Source organism: Mytilus californianus, unplaced genomic scaffold (assembly GCF_021869535.1).
Source record: "Mytilus californianus isolate M0D057914Y unplaced genomic scaffold, xbMytCali1.0.p SCAF_5, whole genome shotgun sequence".
Taxonomy (NCBI): Eukaryota; Metazoa; Mollusca; class Bivalvia; order Mytilida; family Mytilidae; genus Mytilus; species Mytilus californianus.
Window position 1 is genome coordinate 5095781 of NW_026262701.1, and position 26737 is coordinate 5122517.

The 26737-nt window shown below is 30.3% G+C and overlaps 1 protein-coding gene across 2 annotated transcripts in view; it reads right to left on the bottom strand.

The window, feature by feature from the left end:
- Positions 1–26737, bottom strand: part of LOC127702510 (PH domain leucine-rich repeat-containing protein phosphatase 2-like) — a 48277-nt gene that overhangs the window by 3773 nt on the left and 17767 nt on the right. The window contains exons 1-16 of one of the 2 annotated variants that reach the window (XM_052206723.1): positions 21468–21841; positions 16732–17381; positions 10591–10725; positions 9612–9793; positions 8965–9140; positions 8119–8265; positions 6654–7105; positions 6133–6193; positions 5574–5669; positions 4841–4999; positions 3829–4026; positions 3310–3472; positions 2818–2945; positions 2158–2292; positions 1427–1621; positions 468–693 (exon numbers count right to left, since the gene is read on the bottom strand). In XM_052206723.1, coding sequence (XP_052062683.1) covers positions 468–693; positions 1427–1621; positions 2158–2292; positions 2818–2945; positions 3310–3472; positions 3829–4026; positions 4841–4999; positions 5574–5669; positions 6133–6193; positions 6654–7105; positions 8119–8265; positions 8965–9140; positions 9612–9793; positions 10591–10725; positions 16732–17381; positions 21468–21520 — 3156 coding nt within the window. In that variant the 5' untranslated portion in view covers positions 21521–21841. Of the gene's footprint in view, positions 1–467; positions 694–1426; positions 1622–2157; positions 2293–2817; positions 2946–3309; positions 3473–3828; positions 4027–4840; positions 5000–5573; positions 5670–6132; positions 6194–6653; positions 7106–8118; positions 8266–8964; positions 9141–9611; positions 9794–10590; positions 10726–16731; positions 17382–21467; positions 21842–26737 lie in introns of those variants that run through there. The other variant, XM_052206724.1, reaches the window with a different exon arrangement.

A 26737-nucleotide genomic window follows, 5' to 3' on the forward strand; every position in this document is an offset into this window, starting at 1 on the left:
CAGACATCAATTGTAAAAAGTTAACTTACCTGAGACAAGCATTAACTATATGTTAATGACATACTTTTTTTCATTGTTTAGTGAATTTATTTGTTTAGTAAATCTTTAAAAAAAAAATGTAAAGAAAACTATCAAATAATCAAGTGCAGTTGAAAAATTCACTAGTTTTTTAAAAATTTGATCAAATTAGTTGAAATATATTTTATTGTTTTTGGGAAGGGGGGCATTATAATATTAACGCAGTACACTTTTAACCTCATATGCCACTCAGCCAAACAAATAAAGAGAGACTAAATGTGAAATGTTTGCTATGATTGGTCAACATTATCTATTGTAAAAATTGGCCTACAGCTCTGTCTTATTCATCATTTCTACTAAATGCCATCCATGAGATATCAATCAGTTACAATTGTGTAAAGTAAAATGCCTCTATTTTTTGTTATACTATGTTCATTTTTGTCTTATACCTCAGTAATTATTCCATCAGACTTATAAATTCTTTGTCTCTCTTCCTTGTCCTTGTTGACAACAAACAACCTTGACAAGGGCACAGCTTCACCATGGCGACTGATTACAGCCATGGTATCACCAACATTAGCAATATTAAGTACAAACTTGTCGTCTGCTTCTGACTTCCTTATATGGCAAAGAACACCTGCTGCCCCAACTTTCTGTCCTACAGATTTCAGCTTACTGAGGAAAAAAAAATTACTGAGTTAATAATGTTTATTTAATTATTGTCTTGCAAGATAATTTATCATTTTTCAACCTGAAATTCTGGTCAGGATTTCTACTATCACAGTCTTTTGGTGTATATATAGAAATAGTACTTTCAAGGGGAGATAACTGACATCCAATTCTTGCTAATAGACCTTAGTAATCTCCCATACTTTGAATAGGGTCTTACAATGTAATGAAGATTTTTTGCAATTTTTTTTTTAATAAACAGTTCTTTGGCTTAAATCTGACTACAACATGAAATAACTTAGACATTTTTATGTATGATATTGTTGTAAACGACCTCTAGATGACTTTTAGGTTTAAGTATAATTGGGTTGATGTCTCACTGACCATACTTCTTTTATTTTTTTTTAAGACAGTAACTATAATTTTGCAACAAATGACAAATTTCTTTGCAATTTAAAATAAGTCTTGAATTTTTTTTCTGATCATAACTGTCATTGTACTATCAATTCATATCTTACAGTCAGAGATAGAAACAAGACGTTAAGTAAGAGTAGTTGACTATTATTGAATAAAGCTTGAGAATGAGGGTTATATTATTTGATAAAATTTATGTTATTGATAGTTCTATTGTCACAAATTCTTAGGTCAAAGTTTCCAGATCCCAAATAACTCCACTTTCTTAGAATTGTGTAAATCATCACATCTTTGTATGTTCACCATATATGTTTGATGTTTTTACCTGTGTAAAGCAAGCATGGTATATTTCATATAACTGTAATGTGTAGTTTGGTGGTGTATTTCTCCAAGTAAGGTTTTATCCACATTGTCTGTGATCACCTTGACAACCTCGTCATTTCTACCTCCGTCAAATATACCAAACAGTCCCTCTACCTCATTGGTAAAACTTGGTTTGTTGATAATAGATACTGACAATCTAACAAAAGAAAATCATAGTCAAATATACTGCTGCAATTTTTTTTCTGAATTTGACTTCATCTAAACTTTAAAAAGCCAAAAGTTTGGAAAGACAAGGACATATACATTCACTGAGAGAAATGTAATCACAATGTACCTCAAGAGAAAATGAGCTTGACTATTGTAAAAGTTTAAAATCCATCAATTTATCTTTTTTAATAACACATTGCCTTTGACCAAGCACTACTTTTTGATAAATAATATCAATTGTAAATTGAAATTTAATACATACATTTATAAATGATGACTTTGTTCAGCTATGAACTTCAAATTTATTAAAATAATGTAAATGACTTTTGTGCTAAAAAAAACATGAATCTTGAATAACCTTCATCAGGTAATCTCTAAAAATGTTACATTTGATGATGTTTTATTCAAGTGAATTGGTAGAATTAAGTGGATGAATAAATATTTTTTATATATTTTTAACTATATTTTGTCAGGATGACCATCAAGTGACTTGATTGGTCCTTTTTTTGAGTTTATAATACTTACTTGTTTCTGGTTCCAGATGTTTGTGACAATCCAGTTTGCCATGGTAACCCTGAGTTATCGAACACTGACTGTCTGAGATCAAGTAATGACCGATTCTGTCCCCTCATATCTATACTACAGATCTTCTTTACTGTGCTGAAATGATCATTACATCATAATTCACAGAAAGTTTACCATTTAACTGTTTGATGGTCATGGCTTAAGAGTATGCTAAATTTCATTATTAATTCTGTTCAGACTTTCATATTATCGAGCAATATATTTATTAGATATCATTTCTTATGTTTATGGAAATTTTCATATTTCTTTGGATTTCTTTGGATTTCTTAGTTCAGCAATTATAGTTTTTTTAACTTTTATAATCAGTCTTGATTATACCTAGACATAACTTAATAACATTAAAATTCACCTGAAAAAATATATTTTCTTAATTATTCAATTTGTATTTAGACACAAAAACAACATTCAAGAAAAATCTAAAAAATTAGATGTTATTACTATACTTTGCTTAGATTACCGTACCATGTCATATAAAATTTTCAAACAGGTCAACAGGAATGTTTGATTTTTCTGAGTTACTTCCCTTTCTTGGAAATCCATAGCTGTATGGACTATCATTTTATAAAACAACAAAAGTAAATTTTTAATAATAATAATCACCTAATTCCTTTAAGAACACTGGTGTCCAAGTTGATATTATTACCAGATATATCCAGCAAGTTAACTTGGGATGACATCAGGTTGGCTACAGTGATATCTGACAATCGATTGGAACCTACTTCTAATACCTACAATGAATTATCTCCCTTCAAATAATTTTAAATCTGACATATTTGAGTGTATAAAAAATGCTTTCAAGGGAAAATATATGAAGATTATTATTAAATGCTTTATGAAATGTAATCTTTCTTTCAGAATTTCCTTAAAAAATTTTGAAATGCTATTTTATCACTTTGAATATGCTTTTTTGTCCTTTTGTGATGAAAAACAAATGAAAATTACTGTAATTAACATAATCAACAATAAAAAAAACATGCAATATTAGTTTAGATATGTTTTTATTTTTCCAATTAAGGAAATATTGAAACATTTTCATGAAGTACTATGTGCAAGAGCCAAACTACTTTGTAAATGAATAAAGTTTGTACATACTTTTAATCCTTGGGCTCTCTTAAAATCAGGTAGATCTTTGATGAAGTTGGCATTGATTCTAAGAACTTGTAACTTTGGATGTTTTCCCACAGCAACTGGTAAATGTCTCAGTTTGTTCCCAGAGAGATTCAGTTCTTGTAAAGTATCTAGTTTCACTATATCCCTAAAACAAAACAAAAATATTAAATAAGACAATATCAGATAAATTTTCAATTGTTCTGACCTTTTTCTTCATAGTGGTCACTGTTTTAAATTGATTATATATTGGAATATGCATGTGAAATGTACAGTATTTACTTCAATTCATATGAATTTTACACTTGGTACACAAGAGGGATAAAAACACACCTGATGAATCTAAAAAAAAACACTCTTGTACTCCTATTAAACAGGCAAGTAATATTTGCTGTTGAATATTAAGCAACCATCAATCAATCTTTATTTTTATTTCTACAATCATGTACAAAATATTCTGAGAGTGTCTTGTATTAATAAAATGCAATCAATAAATATAAATACCTGTTTCTAAGTTCTGTTATGTAGTTGTGTGCCAGGTGTAGAACTTTTAATCTTGAAAATGTACAGACAAATGTGAGAGCCAAGTCATCTAAGTGATTGAAAGACAGGTACAGTTCTGTTAGTCTATATGGTGAATTTGTGGGAGGTAACTCAGGTAAATCTTCTAAATTATTCCCTGTCAAGTTCAAATACCTTAACCTGTAATGAAAGAAAACAATCACTCATTAAAAGATTGCATGAAACAATAAATAAATTCTTAAGGCATTTAAAAGGAGAAATAACCTTTTCCCATTTAAGGCACATTTGAATCATAAAAAAATGTCAAAGTTCTAAATATAATTTAGACAAATTAATGTAATTAGTATATTCAAGCATGGCTAAAGACAGATACATATCAACAAGGGTAGGAATGCCCTTTACTGTCATTTGTCAAACGGTCATTTTCGGCTACCGTTGGCATCAAATTGGTTAAAATTTTATCGTGATTCGTCAAAATATCCTTATCGTGATTCCTCAGAGGTCTCAAGTAATTATTCATTACTGTTATTTTTGGAAACAATTTAATATGATTCATCAAAATCAGTCGATTTTTTTGTCGTCATAAAGAAAATGTACATTTTATCGTCATGCACCAAAAATTTCCGTAAATGTCATTTGGCAAGATTTTTTACCGTTATTCGTCATGAAGGTACCCCCATTACGACCCTGATCAACCAATCATAAACTAAGGCCACTTTTTTTAGCTTTGACTTTGAAAACCAAAAAGTTTTATTAATCTACCAAGTAACACCCTTCAGATGTTCATACGACATTAGTCTGTCCGACACCAGTATTTATATTTTTGAATTTTTTCTTATCTATAGGGCTCATTTATGGTACACACTGGTTTTGATAGAAATTTAGAATGATTAAGAGAAATTGCATCCTTAGAAGATTTATTAGAGGGAACAGTGCCCCCCTAAATTCCTAATAAAGTCAACTGGTTAACACACAAATAATTTAAACTGCTTACTTAGAAGCTTTAATAAACAATTCAGCAGGAATGGATTCTATTTTGTTATGTTCCAAGTTCAGTTCCTCTATCACAGTTTTACCAATATCTTCTGGGAACGTATGTATTTGATTGTGATTGGCTCTTAATACCTTCAGCTTCTGTGCCTCTACAAATAACCTGAAAGAAATGACAGACATTTATATAATGTCAAATAACTGAATCACTGTAAACATGTTTCTTTAATGTATAAGAAATCACTTTTCTAATGACATTACAGAACTGTTATGACGATATCATACAGTCCAGGTTTATATATTTGTTCTGTATATTTTTTTACATGTATCACTAAAAAAAACGGGCATCACGATTTTTCATATATTTGTCTTAAATCATGATCAGTTATACCTAACATATCTTATTATTAATAAACATAGCCTCAACATTGGTCCCTGTTGAGCTTATTCTTATGAATAATGCGAGGAGCATGGCACACTCCTGGCACAAGATGAGTATTTTTTACATCCTGCACATATGTAAGCCCCCCTTAGTGGGAGAAACTGAGTCCAATTTCCACATCCTCTGGTTCCTCTGGAGCATTTGGTGTCTATATAAAAAATAAAAGTATGACAACAAAGCCAAATTTAAAAATAAACAGATATTGTATGATTGTCAATGAGACCAAGAGATCGAGGGAAAAAGCTTTAATCAATAACGCTGTTTTCAGTTTGGGTATAACTGACAGAAAACTGACCTTCCTGGTAGTTTTGTGAGCTGGTTATAACTGATATCTAACTTCAGGAGAAAGAAACACTCTGACATCCAGCTTGGTAATGTCTTTAACTTGTTACTAAAAAACAACAAAAACATTTAATGAGGGTTAAATTTTACACACTTGTTAATGTCTTGAGCTGGACTATTTGACAGATAGTGATTTTTTTTTAATTTTTATTGATAAAAAAATTCTTAAATGAATTCTTTCAATCATTCAAGAAAATTTTACACAAATAACATCTTAAACATATTATGCACTTAAGTCATACCTTTACTTAAAGTCTCCTGGCTTTTATTCCAAAATATGTTCCAAATTAAAAATATGGGGAATTAACTTAACTATTCATATAATCAGTACTAATGTGGTAGAGTTTTCTCCAAATAATGAAAAATATTTGTATACATAATTTCCTCATTCACTGATTATCCATTTAACATAAATAAAAAAAAAAAATCCAATGTGCTGGTTAAGCAATTTTTTTACAATTACAAAAAACTCAGGCAATTTAAAATAATTTAAGAATACAAGTTATGCTTACTGTGAAATCTCTATGTTAACAATCCACTCTGGCTTAGGATTAATGGAAAATGTTTCTAACTCTGAAACAAATAAACATTACTGTAGTCACATCTATAGGAAAACAATGGGAAAGTATTGACTGCATTTCAAAAAATTTAAAGAGAAGTACTATGTCAGCAAAGTGGATTGATTGAATGTTGTATGGTTAAAGTCCAGTGACAAATATTTCTGGCATATTTAGGAGGAGTACAAATCAATAATTGATACAATAAGTAGTTTGACCAGGATGAAGGGCAGGAAAGTTTAACTGCCACTGGAAAATGACGATATGATGGGTAAGGGCGGGAATTATGCCCATATTAAACTTTCAAATTATAAACAGAAATGGCTGTATATTTATACATCATGCACAGCTGAACAGATGCTCAACTTAAACAATGATTTTACTGCCAGGGAGGATGATATTTCCATACCACAGTCAACCCTTGAGGTTCAACAAAGTGAAAAGCTAATGTATTTCATGAAGACTTCATTACTTACTGTTATGTGAAGCTAGCACATTCTTCAATGACATTCCATTTATTTGCAATGTATGCATCTCATTTCTCTCACAATTCAAATATTCTAATCCTTTCAGTGAACGAATATCTAAGTCAGGAATCTGATTGTCTCGCACATCTAAATGTGTCAATATTTCCAAAAATGAAAATTTTATAGTTTCACTTGGCAAGAGTGACAATAAATTCATTCTAAAATCTACTTTCTTTATATGTTGCATTTTAGACAACACTTCGTAAGTCAGTTTTTCTATTCTATTCCCTGCCATGATAATGCTGTCAAGTTGCAATGCTGCATGCTGGGAGTTAAGAAGAACTTCTGGTACTGTTGTAAAATGGTTGAAAGCCAGCACTAAAACATGAAGTGACTTCATCCCCCACATCTCCAATGGTAATGCAGTTAGGTGATTGTTGTGTGCTTGTAAAACTTGCAAACTGAAAATAAAAACAGACAATTTATGTTAATTTAAGGAAATTTCACATTATCAACACAAAAAGTGTATCAGAACATCAAAATTTTTTGGTGGGTTTTGTGTTGCACAATTTCTGTGTAGTGTTTTGTGGACTATTGTCTTTTTTATTTTGGTCATGGTGCTGTTAATCTTCACTTATATTTTTCATTATCCCCTCTCCCCTTTGTTTAAGCAAAGTAATGAAATTCTAACAATGTAACTATTGATTTACTATGTGCATTGCATCTATTATTACAGAAAAATAAACATAACTAATTCATACATTTTAAGGAAATGCTGCAATGCAATAATCCAGTCAAAATTTAAAAAAAAAAAATTGTAATATAAAGGTGATACTATGCATGTCCATATTTTGCAATGATAAAAACATTGCAAAAGTTTCTGAATTTACATTTTATATATTTTGCTTTCCAGAGCTTTGGTCTCCAGATACATAGTATGTGCATTAGGGGGAGGGTTGTCGCCTTCAAACTAGTTAAACCCCGTCACATTCTACATGTGCCTGTTCCAAGTCAGGAGCCTGTAATTCAGTGGTTGTCGTTTATTGCTGTATATCATATTTGTTTTTCGTTCATTATTTTGTAAACAAATCAGGCCGTTAGTTTTCTTGTTTGAATTGTTTACATGTCATTTTGGGGTCTTTTATAGCTGACTATGCTGTATGGGTTTTACTCATTGTTGAAGGCAATACAGGACCTATAGTTGTTAATTTTTGTTTCATTTGGTCAATTGTGGAGAGTTGTCTCATTGGTAATCACACCACATCTTCTTATTTCTATGGTAATTGTTATCATGCTGTAAAATCAGAAATTAATGCATGTATTTATTATTGCGAATCACTGATTACTGGTAAAAATGTGAGATTTAATTGATGTGATTGCAAAAATTTTGTAAAGGAAAATCACTACTAAAATTATGAATGCGAGCTTTTATCATTACGAACCTTTAAGTTATTGATTATAGGTTACATCTTACCTGCTAAGTTCTGCCAGGTCTGGTGGTAATATTGATATTTGGTTACTAGCTATGTTGAGTTCTGTCAAAGTCTTCAGTTTACACAGTGATGAAGGTAAAATCAGGAGATTGTTGTCTGCTAAGTTAAGACTAGTTAGACTGTGGAACCTGTTAATAAACACAAACATAAGTTTTATTAAACAGAGATTTTTATCAGTAAAGTTAAGGCAAGAAAGGCTGTGAAACCATTCAGTGCTAGATCGACACTAATAAGATAACAGTCTGCAGGAAGACTCAGAATTATTATCCTAACTCTGAACAGTTCAGTTGTTGTCCTTACTTGAAAATGCCAAATATCAATTTCAAGTCTTTATTTTGACCCAACAAATTAGGCTAACCATCATATTGGCTAGCTGATTGGCAATATCAGTTTGTTAGCATCACACAATGAACTTTTCTGTCTAATTGTTTTTATTTGTTTGGATAAAATAAGGAGAAGTGGTATCATTGCAAATGAGACAATTATTAACCGGAGACTCAAGGACGCTGGTGTGAGTAACTATTGGTCACTATACAGCCTTCAGCAATGAGCAGTTGTCACAAAATAAGTTTTTAAGTTTCAACCAATTAGAAAATCCAAAACCATGATTACATGTTTGTTATCCAATTACACAAAGTTTTATACAAAAATCTTTCTGTCAAGTTTGGTCTCATTTACTTCTCAAGTTTTCAAGAAAAAAGTTTGAAGATGATCTCAAACAGACATTAATGCATGAATGAAAGATGCCATGGGATTACAAAAGATAACATTGAGCCTTTCACCAACTGATCTTCAAGTGTCATTCTATGTCTGATTTTATAACTTACCTAGGTAAATCATCCAACCAACCAATAGTATAAATGTCTTCCTCTATTGGTCGAGATTTGAGAGCATTATGTCTCAGATTGAGGCTCTGTAAATCCTCGTTAATGAACACAGTTTCTGGTAGGAATTCTAAGTGACAATTGGATAAATCTGCTTTAGAAGGTAGCTTTGCTGTAGCCTATGGAACATAAATTAGACAAATATCAAATAATGATAATAAATTTCAGATTTCTGTTTAATGGAAGGCTAGAATACATGTATTTCAATTACTGTCAATGAGATGATGATGGTCTTCTAACTTATGGCTTTTATTTCCTCTTTTTTTAAACTTTATAATAATCTCTTGTCATCATTTCTAAAGATAGTATAAAAAAAAAACTGGGTTTTTTTATTGTTTTTTTTTTTATTTACTATTAAGACATATGGTCTAAATAGGCAAAAGGGGAGGTTTGAGATGACATAAAACTGGTTTTAACCCGGTGACATTTTGTGCCTTTATCAAATCAGGCTATCCAGACCATGAGTTGTTTGTTATCGATGTTCGTAGAAGTTGGGTGCTGGTTGTTTACTGAAATTGCTTTATAACTTTGGAAATATTTAACAAATTTCGTATTATGTTAGATTCTGTTTTTATCATTTTTGTAATTACCTTCTTTGATTTTCTGAACCATTTTGAAAATTCATTTTCATCTGTAAATGACAGGTAGACCGACCTATCACCTTGAAGTGTGGAGGTCAACTTCAGACAGAATTCATGACCTTTGAACTGGGACTCTTCAACAGAACCTTTAGCAAGTTGTACTATTGTTGGCTTTGAGTTCTTGTTTTTGTCTGAAAATACATAAAACTATGGTCAATATCACCAAACAGACTAAAACTGCTTCATTTATTGACAAATGCACTTTAGACAAGAAATTTTGTCTTGCATACTAAATTGACAGACAATATTTCTTTACCAAATTCAAATTCAAAATCAGGTTGTTCTTCTGATCAAAAATGAAAAAAACAAATATATTAATTTCATGTGTCTCATGTGTTTCCAAAGCACTTTTCTGAATTTACCTTCATTAGAAATGCTCAAAGCAGAATATTTGAAAGCCAAGGATGTTTCAAAACTGATGATTTCTCATTTGCAAAAGGTATTATGATGATAATAAAAAGATTGGTTATAAATTAGTAAGAAAATTAAGAATCCAATTTTCTGCCTCCACTCATCATATAAAAAGTGTTTTAAGATTTGAAATTATGAATATCAAGGAATATATATCTGTTGTCCTGCCATTAGGTTATGACCTTGGTCTGTGATGTCTTTCTATAATGTCTGATAGATTGAGATTAAAATGTCAAAATGAAGTTTTATCATGCCTACAAGCTCCTTTTATTATTTAGTGCTTTGATGTATAACCTTTGGCAACTGCATACTCATTCAATGGTCATTAAGTATATAAAGTTTAAATTCTAGTTCCATTATGCCTGTATAAGATAGTTATTGACAGATATATATATCATATGAATAGATTAGTGAAATAAATTTCTGCAACTTTATCTGCAAACTTTTATTCTCTTGTAAACTGTCATGCTACAGGTTTGAAAAGGCAACGATTATTTTTCTGGTATCCTGTCCTTACCTCTGTAGATCATAAGTCGGGTACCAGAGATGACACACAGACGTTTTACCCATTGGTAGATCAGTTTCCCTTTGCGTACAAGTACTAAAGACTGTAACTGGTTCCTGGAATATGTACTGTCTGATATGGGTTTACCTGTAAAAGGTGAAATAAACTAACTGCATCAATTCTTATAGATATGTTATAATTTGAATGAGAACAGAGTTCTCAAGATAAAAGAATATAGAAAATGTTTAATCATCACAAACAAATATTCTGTTTTAATTTGTAATAACTAGAGGCTCACTGATTCTAATCTTTAATCTATGGTAATCAAATTCAGGCAAATCTTTCAAATATTCTGATGATTTGTATCTTTATATTTTTATTATACTATTTTTGACAACTGAAAATTTGTATTCAAATGAGGAAAAGTTCCCCCGTTTGTTTTTACCAGACTATCTCAATGGCTGTAAGTTCCCTCTTCCCCAACCCTTTCTGAAATTCTGAGCAATCTTCTCTTTGGATTTGCTGTTGTAGAAACTGAAAACATTAAAGCCTTTTTCTTAAAGGTGGTGGTATTATTAGACTGTCAACGAATTATTTTTACTACACATGACATCACAAACAATTGTAATTAGTCAACATATTATCTTCATAAGATCCTGAGATTTAACCACAATGTGACAGAACTATTTATCTAATTAGTTGTATTACATGATAAAAACAATATAATTAAACCATTGATCTATTTAATATTAGTCACTATAAATCTGTTTGGGGTGTTTAAATGGCAGTAATTTATATCATTGGAAAGATTGATAAATTTTTTTAAAAATCAGATCTATCAATCAATCAGTTTTGATGGTTGAAAACAATGCAACAATAGATGATTTTTGACATTTCTCATTGCCAAACATTTCAGTAAGATTTAATGTGTTTAAATATTGTACAATTAAATGTTATAAAACATCAATTATGGGATTATTTAACAATAGTCAGATATATTTTGACGTAGACAAAGTAATTTTGTCAGTTTGCAAGATAATGTTAAATATTCATCATTTTTCTTTACCATTAATATTCGGTTTGGGATTTAAAAATATTTTGGCCTATAGCATGACTGAATAGACATAATTTGTCAAAATGTGCATCTGGTGCAGTAAAATTGGTACCATTTATGTTATTACTACCACTGGGTAGATACCTCGGCTGGTAGACTACATAAGTCCCCAAGGGCTATCACTGTCAATGTATATTTGTTCCGCCTAACAGAAATTCCCCTGGAAAATTTCTTAAAAACAATCCCATACTTTCTGTTCCTGTTTGAACAAATATTCTATACCCTTTATTCCGCTAGTACTGGCATGAAAATACCGATATTATTTTAATTGAAAGTTACTGTTAAAATTTTGGAAAGAATTTTAAATTACAGAAAATAGAAGCAGCATAATAGCAGACTTTATTTGTATACTATACAAATGAAGCTTAAATTTATTAGTATGCCTGATTTCAGTACAAATGGTTGGCTGATTGTAGAATAAAATGATCTCCCAATGCTACACTTCCTTAACCTACATATTTTACACCAATATTTCACATACAAATGCATTAAAGAAATAATCATTCATGCAAAGTTGTGATTCAGTATTTACAGTCCTTTTTTTATATTTAAATATAATATGATCTCAATTCATCTGCATTATAAAAAGCTTACATAAATTCAACCTAAACTATAGCCAGTAGTCAGGCTAATGTACTGGTAATATTGTGTGAAAAGAATTTGTAGATATTTGTAGAATTTCAAATAAAAAACAGCCCTTAAGTCTTTCTCAGGCCTCTGTCTTGGAATAATAAGTTAGTAAACACTAATTTAAGTTTGAAAACATTTGATTCTGAACTACAAAGTAATTTTGACTTTGTGGAGTCAATATTCTGTTTATTTCATTGTCAGTTTAATAGGTAATATAAAACTGTTACAAACATAGTCATGATATTACAAATGTTATCACAAACTTAACTTGAATATTATACAATCTAACAAATGAGTACAATAATTATTTATTTTTCAAAATGTAACAGTTTAAACCATGATAAAATATTACAAACTTTGACTTTCAGTTTTACACATCAAATCAAAACATTTCAATAACTTAACAAAAACACAGCCAAAGGGGAGACAATCAAGTAATATGATTACATCTTTAAAACTCAATTATTGTCGCTTTACATATTTTCTTGTTATAAAAGGTGTTAAGAGCTTCAAACACATTAAGTTGGGGGATAGTACATATTTCTCCAAACTTTTGTCTTATGCCAAAGGGGAGATAACTGAATCACGATATCAGAAAATCTTTCAATTATTCCCGGTTTTTGTTCCCTAAATGATGATGTCTAGCATGTGATGACTGACGTTTATTTTTATTTATTTTATAATGTAAACACGAACATAAAATGTCCATATATGGACACTTTTATTCTTTGTTAGTCTGAATAAACGGAAATTTTATGGTAAATTAAATTATTTAGTATGACAGAAATTCTAAGTAACATAACATATAGTTATCGAGTGCTTTCAGGTGATCAGTTCAGACTCGGATGAACTGTGCTGTAAAACTTCTGAACAAAGAAATCTTATGACAAATATCAGTCCTAAACCAGCACGTCAATGGGTAACACTAGTAGAGCAGGAACTATTTACACTTCTGGAGGACCTGATTTAATCACTGGTTATTCATGGGCTTAATGTTGCTCAATCTTTAGTTTACTGTTTAGTGGTTTTTTTACTTTTAAATCAAATGTTTGTCTATCTTCCTTTTGCAAAGTCAGTCTTTTATCAAATTTTGGTTTTAGATTGCCCTTGCTATCTTCTTCTATATCTTTATTTACTATACAATCTTCTATGTTAACTATACATACAAAACAACTGTAAATGTGAGTCTAAATAACAGTGTAAAGTTGATAAAAACTCCCCAACCCTACCCCCCAACACCAGTGTAGGCTATAAATATTGATGGTCTGTCAAAACTACATAGGTAACTCATAAACTACATGTTGTCAATACACCTCTATATAAACACTGTTAATACTATATAGGTATCCTATAAACAGCAAGTTGTCAATAAATAAATACACCACTACATCTCTGGGAAATACATTTATATGGTATTGTAAAGGGAATAATGTCATAAAATCTACATCTTCTCCTTAAATTATAACAAATGTGTCAATAAATTCATTGTATTATGTATTCTATAGGGACATACATAGTCAATTGTACCTTTAAATGGAGACAAAATTACTAGTGAAAAATTCCAAAAATTACTAAGAATTCAATAACAGTTAACTGAGTTTAAACCTATATAATGAAGGAATTTAGACCAGTGCGTTGTTATTTTATAGGGTTTATAAGAAACAAATTGTAAGATTTGGATGCATAGAGAGAGCTGTTTCTTTCCGATAAATTTGATGAAAATGTTTAAGTTCATTTTTTGCTATTTTTAAAAGACCTCAAAATTAACTTAATCATAAAGTCAAATAAATTTTCTGCAATGGTGTTACATAAGAAAGATACAATAAATGTTTTACTGAAATCCTGTCCTTTGTTTTAGAGTTTAGGATACAAAGTGTGGATGAACAAACAAACAAAATACAAATAATCAACAGAACAGACAGTAGTAGTGGTAAAATGACAAAATGACAAAAATGCACATGTTGTCGTGTTAAGCATACCCCCCATTCCTAAAATTTTAAGTTCCTGCAACATATCTAAACTTCAATGGATCAGAGGAAGTAATTGTCTCTGGCAGATTAAACAAGTGCTCACACATTACAACTCATCAATGTTGCTGACCAAATATGAAGTCATTGGGTTCAGCAGTCGCTTAGAAAAGTGTGATGGAAATATTGATTATTGGACAAACAGACAGACGGAAAAGGTGAATGCATTATAGCCCCACTCCCAGAGTAGGATAAAATGATAGGTTTGTTTTCTGTTTAATATCCTGAAGAATGATTGTAGAAATAGTACAGGGGAACAGTGAGTGTATGGGGAAGATGTTATGGAGTCTAAAAAACTGTATAATTTTTTTTAAAAACAATGTAGCAGACAGGCTGTACATTTTGTGAATTATACGGATTTTAAAGGTTCTTTTTTCACTGACTATCAAAAGTTAAACAGTAAATAATACCATAAGTTCTATGGAAATATCAATTTTTATTCAGATTAGAATTAAGATTTATTTATTAGGAAGTCAAACCGTAATCCTATTTATAAGGCAAACTTTATACTTATAACAAATTTCACTTAATCCTCCATTGAAAATTCCGTTATTATTAAACAACATTTAAATCCTGTGAAGAAAACCTTTACAATTTTATGCCCTAGTTGAACATTTTGATTATCAATACAGATTTGTTAAATAGAATTGGTATTTGTATCAAGGTTGTTAAAATAACAAGTTTTTAAAAAGCTAGGACAATTAAACAGATTACAATTTAAGATTATTAAAATAAATCTATTTAACTCTTACAAATAAATATGTGGTTAGAAATTGATAAACATTTATTTACAAGTTTGATTTTACTTTTAAAGGCCCATTGTCACTATCAAAGTTTTCTTGTACAAGTTTTCTTTTATAGTGACAACTGTCAAAGAAAACTTTAATCAAAAACATTGACAGACTTGGATGGAATAGAACCTCTTCCTATTTTTCTTGAAACTCGATGGACTTGGACAGGAATTATCCAAATCACAGAACAGTTTTTTCTTTGACCAAGTTTCCGATTAAAAACTTTGACGGTGACAAAAGATGACTTGGACTAAGTTTATCTGGTCAAAGAAAACTTTGACCAAGTTAACTTTGATAGTGACAACCGGGCTTAAGCAGGAGGAATAAATATGACCTGACATAATTTTCATTTTTTATACCAAGCTTGATATTCTGCCAGAAAACCTGCAATCCTAGTTAATTAAGATAAGACAAACAATTTTGAAATTGAATATAATTTAATTTTTAAGTAGCTTTCGCCCTTTCTTATGGAAGGAATTTAATAATTAGAAAAAAATATTCTATTAGTGATATTTCTTTGCCTTACAAAGCTGTTGTCATAATATTAGCAAAATTAAAATATTGAAACCAAAGTCATATTGATATATTTTTTCATTCTAAAGTCTATGTTTTAATGACAAGTAAGATTTGTATTGGATTACTTTCCTTGTTTGTTTTTTTATGACTAAATTATTAACATTTTAACAGTGCATTTTAAATTCCATTTAAAAATTAAAATAAGGGTTATAATACAAACAAAATCACTGAATCATTTATTTCTACATCACAATAAATATTTGAATAAAAATTCAGGTCAAACTTTCTCCGTCTTTTGCTTTGGTTATTTAGTTACATGATATATAGTCTGTAATTGGATGCCTCCTTTAAACCGTGTTAAATATACAAAATGATCACCTAACATAGCAGTACTCTATCATCTGTGAAATATATTTTAAACACTCAAAAGTTCAAAAATACAAAGTCTGTCATTAGTTTTGCAATTCTCTATGTGCCATTACAAAAGAAAACAAATGTTTTATCTGGGTTATTGACAGTGGTCATTGGTCAATATTAAACTGTCAAAAAAATTATTCTCTGTGTACCGTGAGGTAGAAAGAATAAACAAATCTTATATACCCTCTTAAGAGATGTTTCAAAAGGTAAAAATATTTTCTAAAAAATAAAGTAAGACGCTGAGCTACTGTAAGAAAAATTACAATGAAGGATTTTATTTTTAGAGCCAAGATATCAACAAACATTGGATAAAAGACTAGTTCATGAAGCGATAGATTTTCAGCTGAAATTAAATTATGGTCTTGTCTAAGTTATGATAAATTCTAACTGACCCTATGGATCTTTATAACTATATTCTGTTGTTGTAAAGGTACCAACAACGTATATTAATAGGAGACTTTGTTTTACCTTTTAAATATTTTTTGTTTTAAATAGATTTTCTTATTTTCATTTCATGCACAGGTTTTTTCAACATCTAAGCATGTAAGAGAAAGAAAATACTAGAAGTAGAATACAGCAGTCAAATTGAGTATCTAGCTCTAAAAAGATAAAACTGACTTATATTCACCATTAATAAAAAAAAATGTCAATTTCCTACCTGCATAGAATTTAACCAAATAAGACAGATCTTCACTTGCACCAAACTCCTGTATTTTACTTATATCTGTATATCCTATCCTTTGCAAATATTCATTCTGTATGGCTAGAGGACAATCAAAGGGTTCTAGTCTCTTAATAATGTCCCCGTTCAACTGAACATGGAGGGAGTTTGGTGGTCTACCACATTGTGTACATATCTTCTGGGACTGAGTGGATAATGTCAATTTGGAAAGCTGTGAATTATCAGCATCGGAAAAGAATACTCTTATATATCCATTACTGGTATCTTTATCTAGCCAAGATCGGTCAATGTCATCGGCATTAATGCCCATCGTCAGCGTTCCATCAGAAAAACTCTTATCTCTTTTATTTGCTTCCACATACAAATCGGCTAAAGAATCGGACAAGTCCCAAGTATCCTCTTCATTCTTGTTTCTTGGTCCCTTCCCATGATGCAATCCACCACGGAGATAAGTGTCTACAGTCCACCATGCATCTGCCCCATTGAAGTCTCCATGATATAATGGGTCATCAGCTCTTGTTGTTGCATGTGATTGTGCGGATATTTGACTAGGAGCACAGCTGTCAAAACTTACACGGCTACTACTACTGTCTTCAGTGCCTCCCTCTGGTGGAGGATTGATAGTCCTACAAGTAAAATAATGATAGTTTTAATTCTGTTTAGGTTGTCATATTAACATGCTCTATTCTGACACTTAAACACCTCTCTGTAATCCCTCTATCAGTCGGTTTGTTTCATTACCTTAAAGTCAGCATCATTTCATATATCTTCAATATAATGTACATGTACTTTTTTCGTGATGTACTTATTTTCACAAATTTCGTGAAAATAAATACACTCTTATACGAATGCAGTTTACATGCATATAAATATCACTGGAATAACATTTACCTCATTTGAACTGTTAAGCTGTTTAAACAACACTAGTTACCAATACAGAAAACCAATTAAGGATAAGGTCAAAGGTTAACAAATAATGCCAAAAGCCAAATATGACAGTTTTAATATTTAACGACTGTAATAGTTTTTTTCAACTGATTTTCATAGTTCATTCTTGTGTTATGCTGTTACACCACATCAGGGGAATGGTTGGGCGCCCTCAAACATGTTTATCCCCGCCATACTCTGTATGTGCCTGTCCCAAGTCAGGAGCCTGCAATTCAGTGGTTGTCATTTGTTGCTGCATATCATCTTTGTTTTTCATTGTTTTGTACATAAACAGGTCATTATAGTTTTCTTGTTTGAATTGTTTTATGTTTGTCATGTTGGGGCCTTTCATAGCTTGCAATGTAGTATGGGTTTCGCTAATTTGGAAAGGCTGTACAATGACCTATAGTTGCTAACTACTTGAACTCTGGTGGAAAGTTGTCTCATTGGCAATCATACCTTATCTTCTTACTTTTATACTTATTCCGATAATAAACTCTAACGACTAATCTGATGATTGAATTTTCTTTATTTATTTAGTTCTATATTATTTATATTGTTAAACAAACAAAGACTTAGTTAATGAACACTTAAATATTTTAAGTCCGTAATTTATGTATATATATTTTTTTATAGTGCTCTAAATTAAATACACACAAATTGATCTTAATACTTAATTTGTAAAATAAGTTCACATGAAAAAAAAGTATTTAAACAGTTTCCCCCCCCCCCCCCCCCCCCCCCCCCCCCCCCCCCCATATAAATGTGTGAAGTTACTTAAAGCAAATTAGAAACAACAAATGAATGGAAGACAGGAAATATAATAAATGGAAAGAAAAAACAGACTTAAAATTTCTCTCTTTGTATGGCATTACAAGTCATGCAGATATGTCAATTATAAGTACTCCTTTGACATTATTAAAAAAAAATTGCAATAGTGCTTCAAGATTTAGCTAGCAAAGATAAGTTATTATCTCTACTGTAAGATGTCCTCAACTTTTCAGTATAATCTTGATTGAATATAAGAAGATTTTAGTAATCCACAAATGTGACGGCAACTCAATGATACAAAAAAATAAACCAAATATCAATAGGATGACAGGTTTTCTTTCCTATAATTGAGAAAAAATCAAGCAGAATGTATGACCGGCAAAAATTACTATAAAGATTGGAATGAAATTAACATTACAAATACCAAATATAAATAAATTCATTCTTTCAAAAGACCAGAACCTAAGATAGAAGATATGTGTGTACAGTTGAAGGTCTGTTTTTTGTGTGGTTGATGTGATCTGTTGTATTGCACAGTATTTTTGGCAATTCCTATTATCTCTGTTTAAGTATTATTTCCGAGTGCATGATTTATCTTCACAAATAAAAATCCATGAAAACAAGTATTAAAACTCACAGTATTGAATAAAAAAGATATTACTTGACAAAATTGTTTTTAATATGAACAAATAATAGCTTAATTTACTCTTTCAAAGATAAACAAAACCTTATAAGAGAATTAAATCATTATTGAAAAAAATTATACCCATGTTCAAATACTATCAGAATCACCATGCTTATCTAGTATATCAAAACTTCCTTATAACTCTATTAACTAATTATTTATTACTAAAAGTATCAAATTGCTGTATTAAGCTCGTAGCTATATAAATATAATTTTTACACAAAATTTTCCCACGTTCTTCACCCAACATGACAATTAAATAACAACGTGTTGTTGTATTGTGAGGGGAGAAGGTGATACTTCGTAACATCTTAAAATGACGTATCGGTAATAGGACACTGATACATTACTATAGAATTATTACACATAATTATAAAATGCTACCCCACATTGACAAGTTTGCCACTGTTATAGTACTCTAATGTCCGAAAAAACATACTTTTGAGGTGAAAAAGCCGTTTTAGTGAATTTCAGAATATTATAAGTCACAAAAATGGTTTACTGATCTCTGAATAAGATTAAGTGTGATCTTTTTGGGGTCAAACTTAATTTAGTTTAAATAGTTGAAATACTTGAAAAAGATAATAATATACTAAAATTGAGCCACTGAATTAAAATATTGACAAAATGCATGCTGCTATCCTATTATTACAATAGTCCTTATTAACAGCTGGATAACATGGTCAGATTTAAAGTTCAAATTTAATCTAACCGGTTCACAACACCACTTTAGGTAAAGTAATGTGATTCAATTACACATTTAAGCTCCAATATTTTGGACTGTTCATTATAAATGGTTTCATTCATTTCAAGTTGCTCAACATATACCCAAAGTGTTTTCAGATAAAAAGGGAATCTTTGACTTAACAGAATAGAAATGAGCGGCTTTTATTTCATATTTTTATTATGAGACTAATAAATCTTCCATTATAATTATACCTAGCAATCAATGAAGAGCATGATTTTTAGATATCTGAACACTGGTACATGTATCCATGAAATTGTGTCCAGCACTTAAGCACCAGATGATAACTAGCAAATTAGCAAGACTCTAAGCTTGGTTATGATTAAGGCCTTCAAATTAAGGATTACTTGACATAATCTGTTAATTTGATTAGTAAATTTTTTTTATTAACTTTATCACCAAGAAAAGTGGATTTGTAAAAACTGTGACATGCTAAGCCAAGCAGCAAGTCCAGTGTATGTCCTGTGGTTATACTAAACAATTATGTAATTTTACTTAGATCTTAAATGATAACACTTGCAAACAAAATGTCAATTAGTGTAGCATTTTTCTAAATCTTTCAACTGTTTTATTGTACAATAGAAATTTAAACAATATATTTCATCCTGCACTAAAATAGAATTTCCTGGAAAATTTTCAATAAACACAAATAACAGGTACAAGAAGTACTTAATTTAAGGCATCTATAATATCAACTGACAATTTAGCCTTTGCTTGTCACATATTAGTTGGGTGTTATACATATGGTCCACAAACCTGCATCGGGTCTATATCAAATAACTATGACGTCTCCAAATGGAAGTCAGTCAAAATATGAAAACTGTTATTTATCATTTTTTCCTAGGGGAGAAGCATGACACTCGTGGATCAGGATCTGCTTACCCTTCCGGAGCACCTAAGATCACCCCCAGTTTTTGGTGGGGTTCGTGTTGCTTAGTCTTTAGTTTTCTATGTTGTGTCATCTGTACTATTATTTGTCTGTTTGTCTTTTTATTTTTGGCCATGGCGTTGTCAGTTTGTTTTGGATCTATGAGTTTGACTGTCCCTCTGGTATCTTTCGTCCCTCTTTTATTTATTGAGAATATTTTAGAATTTACAATATGAATGAAAAGAGATATTGGGGTAAAAGTTAATGCAATAGTAACTGAACAGTTTTCAGAAACCATAAAAAAAAAATGTGTTTCATTTGTCAATTAAATCATCGCCATCAAAAGGAACAGTGATTTTAAAACCAATCTTCTTTTTGATTGTTGCTGGAAAGTCTTCAAAAATAAACTTAAAACACTCGTATATTACAGCTAGATTACAATGGTGTAAAACAATTCAATATACAACAGTATTTCATGATTCTTTTAACAGCAGAATAACTTGACAGTTTTATACAAATAATATTTTTGTCATGTTTATTTTGTAATTATTTAGTGCTACATTTTAAAAGATTTCATTTTCAAATTCCATTAAATCAAGTGTTATACTACATTCTGTTATGTTTTTCAAATTTACTTAAACTCAAAAGCCCTCTTCTAATTGTTTACCTTATAATTTCATTTACATACAATTAAACTTTGTAAACAATCCACTTACCTTGGAAATGGTAATATAATTTTGTTATATTCTGGAACATACATTTTCAACATTTTCACTCAAAATATCACAAAATAATATAAACTCTCCTGATTAACTCGAACAGGTGTCTTTTTTATCGTGAAATACTACTCCATCCTTGAACAGTAAGAAAATCTCCTGTTTAGAACTAATTTTAAAATTCAAGAAGCTGTGTACATCTTTTAAGTTTCAACCTTTCACCGCTACAACTACGTTATTAAGTATACTTTAACCGAACATCTCTGAATACTGAAATATGACACTTTCTTCAGGAGACATTTTTATATCGACAAACTAAGATCAATTAGACCTTCAATTAAATATGGTACATTGTGAATTAGACAATGACCAAACTAGTGGTAGATTTAAATTCACAGTCATTCGGTTGTCGTTACACCTGAGCGACCATTCAAAACCAGCTATTTTTGTTATTACATTCACCCTTTTGATCTAAACAACCCCAACTAATTTGTACCTGGATAAAAATCTAAAACTTTCACATCTCAGCTCCATTGCTTCATCCAATCTGATAAGGACTAAAAAATATGTTGTGACGCTATCTACAAGTCCATCTTATTTGGTGGGATTTTATTTCTTTGTGTCCGATGACTTACATGTAATATGGTTATCAATCAATCAAACATATTTTGGACATCAGGGCAATAAAACTGTAGTACAGAGTGATAAAGATCATAATAATAATTATCAGATAATTTCATCGAAGATTGTTTCCTTTTCAGTTTATAACATCTTAGTTATTCTTAGTTTTATAAATATTTAAATTTACACAAATATTTCTATCCTTTACATGTCTTCATAAAAAAAATTGAGATTAAAATGATTTTATCAAAGATTAATTTCTTTTTCAGATTAGTAGTAGTATTAAGTAGCAATCTTCATTTAGTTTAAAATATCTTGGTCATTTTTAGTTTCATTAATCCTATTATAAAGATATCCTTAAACCAGATTGGAGAATGATGGGACTTACTGTTTAAAATGTAATCACAAAGTCATTTACCTCCCCTGTTTGTCATTACAGTAACACTGTGACCCCCGAACTGAGGTGTAACATCATTCACATAAAAAATCCATCACAAATACCATACAAAAATACAAATCAATTAGAAAATTGCAAAGTATCCGAATTCAAGTCAATTCTACCATATCTGAATGATTTTCAATGGAGTACTGAATTTCATAAATTTCTCTTCAACAAGTCAAGTGCTTTATACTTACTTACATAATCAAAACTGCAATGTGTTATGGAAAAAAAATAATTGACAGTGTCCTTGCTAGCAGATTACAGACCGGTTTTTCTCAGTATTACCATTGAACTATTGTAAAATTCAAAAGAATACACCAAGTCTGATGCAATGACCTCCAATATCGAATTGTTCTTATTCAAGCTGAACCTGTTTTTAATTCACATGTAATTTTAACAGGGTTTTTTATGCCTGGTTTTATTTTTTATTTTTATTTTCATTGTGATTTAGGTTCGTTTTTATAGGGTGTTTTTTTGTTGATTTTTAATGGTATCTATTATTTCTTGATTCATGATGACTTTGGTTTCTTCAATTTAATAGTTATTTCAGTTTGTAGATTATCTCTTCAGTTTGTAGATTATGTCTTCAGTTTTTTTATATTAATGGTCACATTTCTTTGTGTTGTAATTGGAGAGCATGATTTTATTACAATGTTTCCTACTGGACTCAAACCCGAGATCTGTGTTTCAAGTCAGTGCTCTAACCGACTGAGCTGAAAAAGTACTTCCCTAGCTCAACCACTTTTGGCTGGCTAAGTACCTATTATTCAATGGAATCAATCCTGTGACATTGTTTTTACCTTAAAAAAAGTTTCACTTCATTTCTTCTAATGGTTTCATTAGTTTTCTTATTGTGATGGTGACAATGGTTTCTAGTTTTCTCATTGTGATGGTGGCAATGGTTTCTAGTTTTCTCATTGTGATGGTGGCAATGGTTTCTAGTTTTCTTATTGTGATGGTGGCAATGGTTTCTAGTTTTCTTATTGTGATGGTGACAATGGTTTCTAGTTTTCTTATTGTGATGGTGGCAATGGTTTCTAGTTTTCTTATTGTGATGGTGGCAATGGTTTCTAGTTTTCTTATTGTGATGGTGGCAATGATTTCTAGTTTTCTTATTGTGATGGTGACAATGGTTTCTAGTTTTCTTATTGTGATGGTGGCAATGGTTTCTAGTTTTCTTATTGTGATGGTGACAATGGTTTCTAGTTTTCTCATTGTGATGGTGACAATGGTTTCTAGTTTTCTTATTGTGATGGTGGCAATGGTTTCTAGTTTTCTCATTGTGATGGTGACAATGGTTTCTAGTTTTCTTATTGTGATGGTGGCAATGGTTTCTAGTTTAAGTAGTGTCTTTATAGGAGTTTCTTTCACTGTGAAATTGTTTTTCTTATTAAGGTCATGTCACTAGCTTCTTGTTTTCAGGGATGAAAATTGTGCTTTTCCCTTTTTGTGCTATAACTTCCAAATTCCTTACAGTTCATCATTACTTTTATTGAATATACAACAATTTAAACCTTGAAGCATTTTTGTAGAAAAAAAGATACAATTTTTAACCATTGCAAGTCCCAATGTATTTTGCAAAAATTCAAAAACTCTGCTGTATGAAAACTTAATCCTAGCAAGCACAAGCTTGGTTCATCAGGCTGCATCAGACTTTATATGACTTACCAATGAAGGAAGTGTCTGCAATCATCAAGGCTTTTCATTTTTTTATTGTATAATGTACATTATGTGGCAACAGGATGATTTACAAATTATTTTTTTTACGTTTTCTTTGTTTATATTTAAAGATAATTCAAACATCCAAAAATATTTTACAAGGCTAGCACTGTTTTTCAGTCACAAGTTGAATATTTTTTTGATATTTAAATTCTTGGATTAGCTATCATCTTTATTACATTAATTTTTAATGTAAATAAAGTAGAAAATGTAGGAACTATCTCTTTTTCTTCTCACTTCTTTTCAATGCCAAATTTTGACAATATCTTGACAACACTTATTGTTGTATGACGTGGGAGAAGTGAAATATAGGACTTATTTCACATGTGCAGCATTTCTCACACTTAGTACAGATCCACCCAAAGACAAATACTTCAACTAATACAAGGAAAAGAATTATTTTTACTTGGTAGACTTATTTTGTTTGATATGCACTTTTAATAGACGCCATTGAAATTATTCTAAGGTACTAACAAACCATATAATTATTTTTTTAATTTATTAAATGGACCTAAAATGAATTAAAAGAACAAATAATAAAATTTAAATTTCAACAAGATGAATACAGAAATTAAAATCTTTGAACAGTTACTTGAATAATGTTAACATTAAATTGAATCAATTTTCCCACGACATTAAATCTTCATAAAATGTTGTTCAGTATATATATAAAATTAAAGATTTATGTTCCGAACATTTACTAATAAAAAGAACGAGGATAAACATTTCATGAACTTTCATATTTTCCTTCATTCTTGCAACAACAAAAATATCACAGTTCCACAAGTACATAATGAATCTGTCCCCATTATTTCAACCATTAAAGTCCCATACCTCTTTAACGACATAACTGAAAGTCATGAAAAATTAAAAGGGCACTCAAGTAGATTGATTTGGCAGTAAGAATCTTATAAAATTTCAGTGGATTTGGCGAAAGAAACTGGACTTGTTGCAGGATACCAACAAAGTTGTCTATATTTTGAGTGACAAATAAAAAAAATCCATAACTTTAAATTTAAAATTTTTGAAATTTAACTGTCTAGAGTTGAGAATGTTGTATCAAAAGTAATACAGTGGTAGAATTGTTTTCATGTCATTTTTAGACCTGTATTCCAACTTTGATGTCTTTTCTAATGATTTGTGAAAAACTGTGATTTTTTTTCTGTAGATATATAGGGCAGAGTCACCTGATTTATCCTGGTATCAAAATACCAATACAGGAGAGAATCTCAATGAAATTTGAAATCATTGTTGACTTCCAACCAATGAAGAGCTGCATAGTCACAATCTTACCATACAGTGATTCAACAACAAAAATTTAAAAAGCCTGGAAAAGTATAGATCTTATCAGAATAAGAAAAATATCAAATTACTCTTTGCTAAACTAGGCTTTATAGAGACTTTCATAATACAGCAAAATCTATGTGCAATTTTTAGGAACTTTATTTTTTGTCTTCGGCAAGTACCAGCAGGAATTGAGGAACAATAAAAAAACATTCACAAATATAGATAAGTAATGCATTTTTTAAACTTTCTTGTATTAATTCTATAACTGATAATAATCATAAAAGTAAAAATATGTGGTATGATTACCAAAGAGACAACTCTATACCAGAGACCAAATGACATAGATGTTTCATTGAATGTTGTCATTTTGTAGAGGGAACTACAGTAGCAGATATCTTAGAAATATTATACAGGTAGACATTAAAGACTTTTACTTGGCCAATAGTTAATTGGATTCTTACCTTAATTAAGAAATCAGACCATAATTGAAAGCTAACCTTCCGTTCTGAAGATAACCAGAGATATCAAACGAAACCAAAAACAAACAATTTGTTTATCTACACAATCCAATACAACTTACTAACTCCCGGTGAACATAATATGTCATAAACAGAATACTATAGAACAATTGAAACTCTTGATAGATTTCCTATAGCATCTTTTTGATCCAGTCGTTGACTGTTTACTTTATATAACTATCTAGGCTCATATAAGTGGATATAGTATTTGTATTATACCAGAATGACAGCTCAATGGAGCCTTGATAAAGTGGTGCCTGTCCTGGTGAAGTCAGTAAAGCTCAGCCAATCTTTTAGGTATTAGGTTTTCATTTGTCAGTGGTTCATAGGAAAAAATTAGTTGCTTTTGGTGATGATAAACAAGAAATGAAAAAAAATGTTAATGAGATAATATCACATGAATTGCCAACTAGTTTAAAATCTAAATATTACAAATAAAAATGGCCCTCCTTTAAAAACCAGCTCCTCAACTTCCCCCCAAGTTTTATCATTCAACATGCATCAAATATTGTGTTTTTTTACACTTTTAACTGACATCAATTAATAGAAAGCACCACCTGCATTTAAATACATGGCAGAATAGAACATGACTGTCAAATTTTCTAAAGAAACTTGTCACATTCACTACAACAAATGGTAAGATCTGATCATTTATAAAGATTTTAGAAAATCTCCTTCGACTT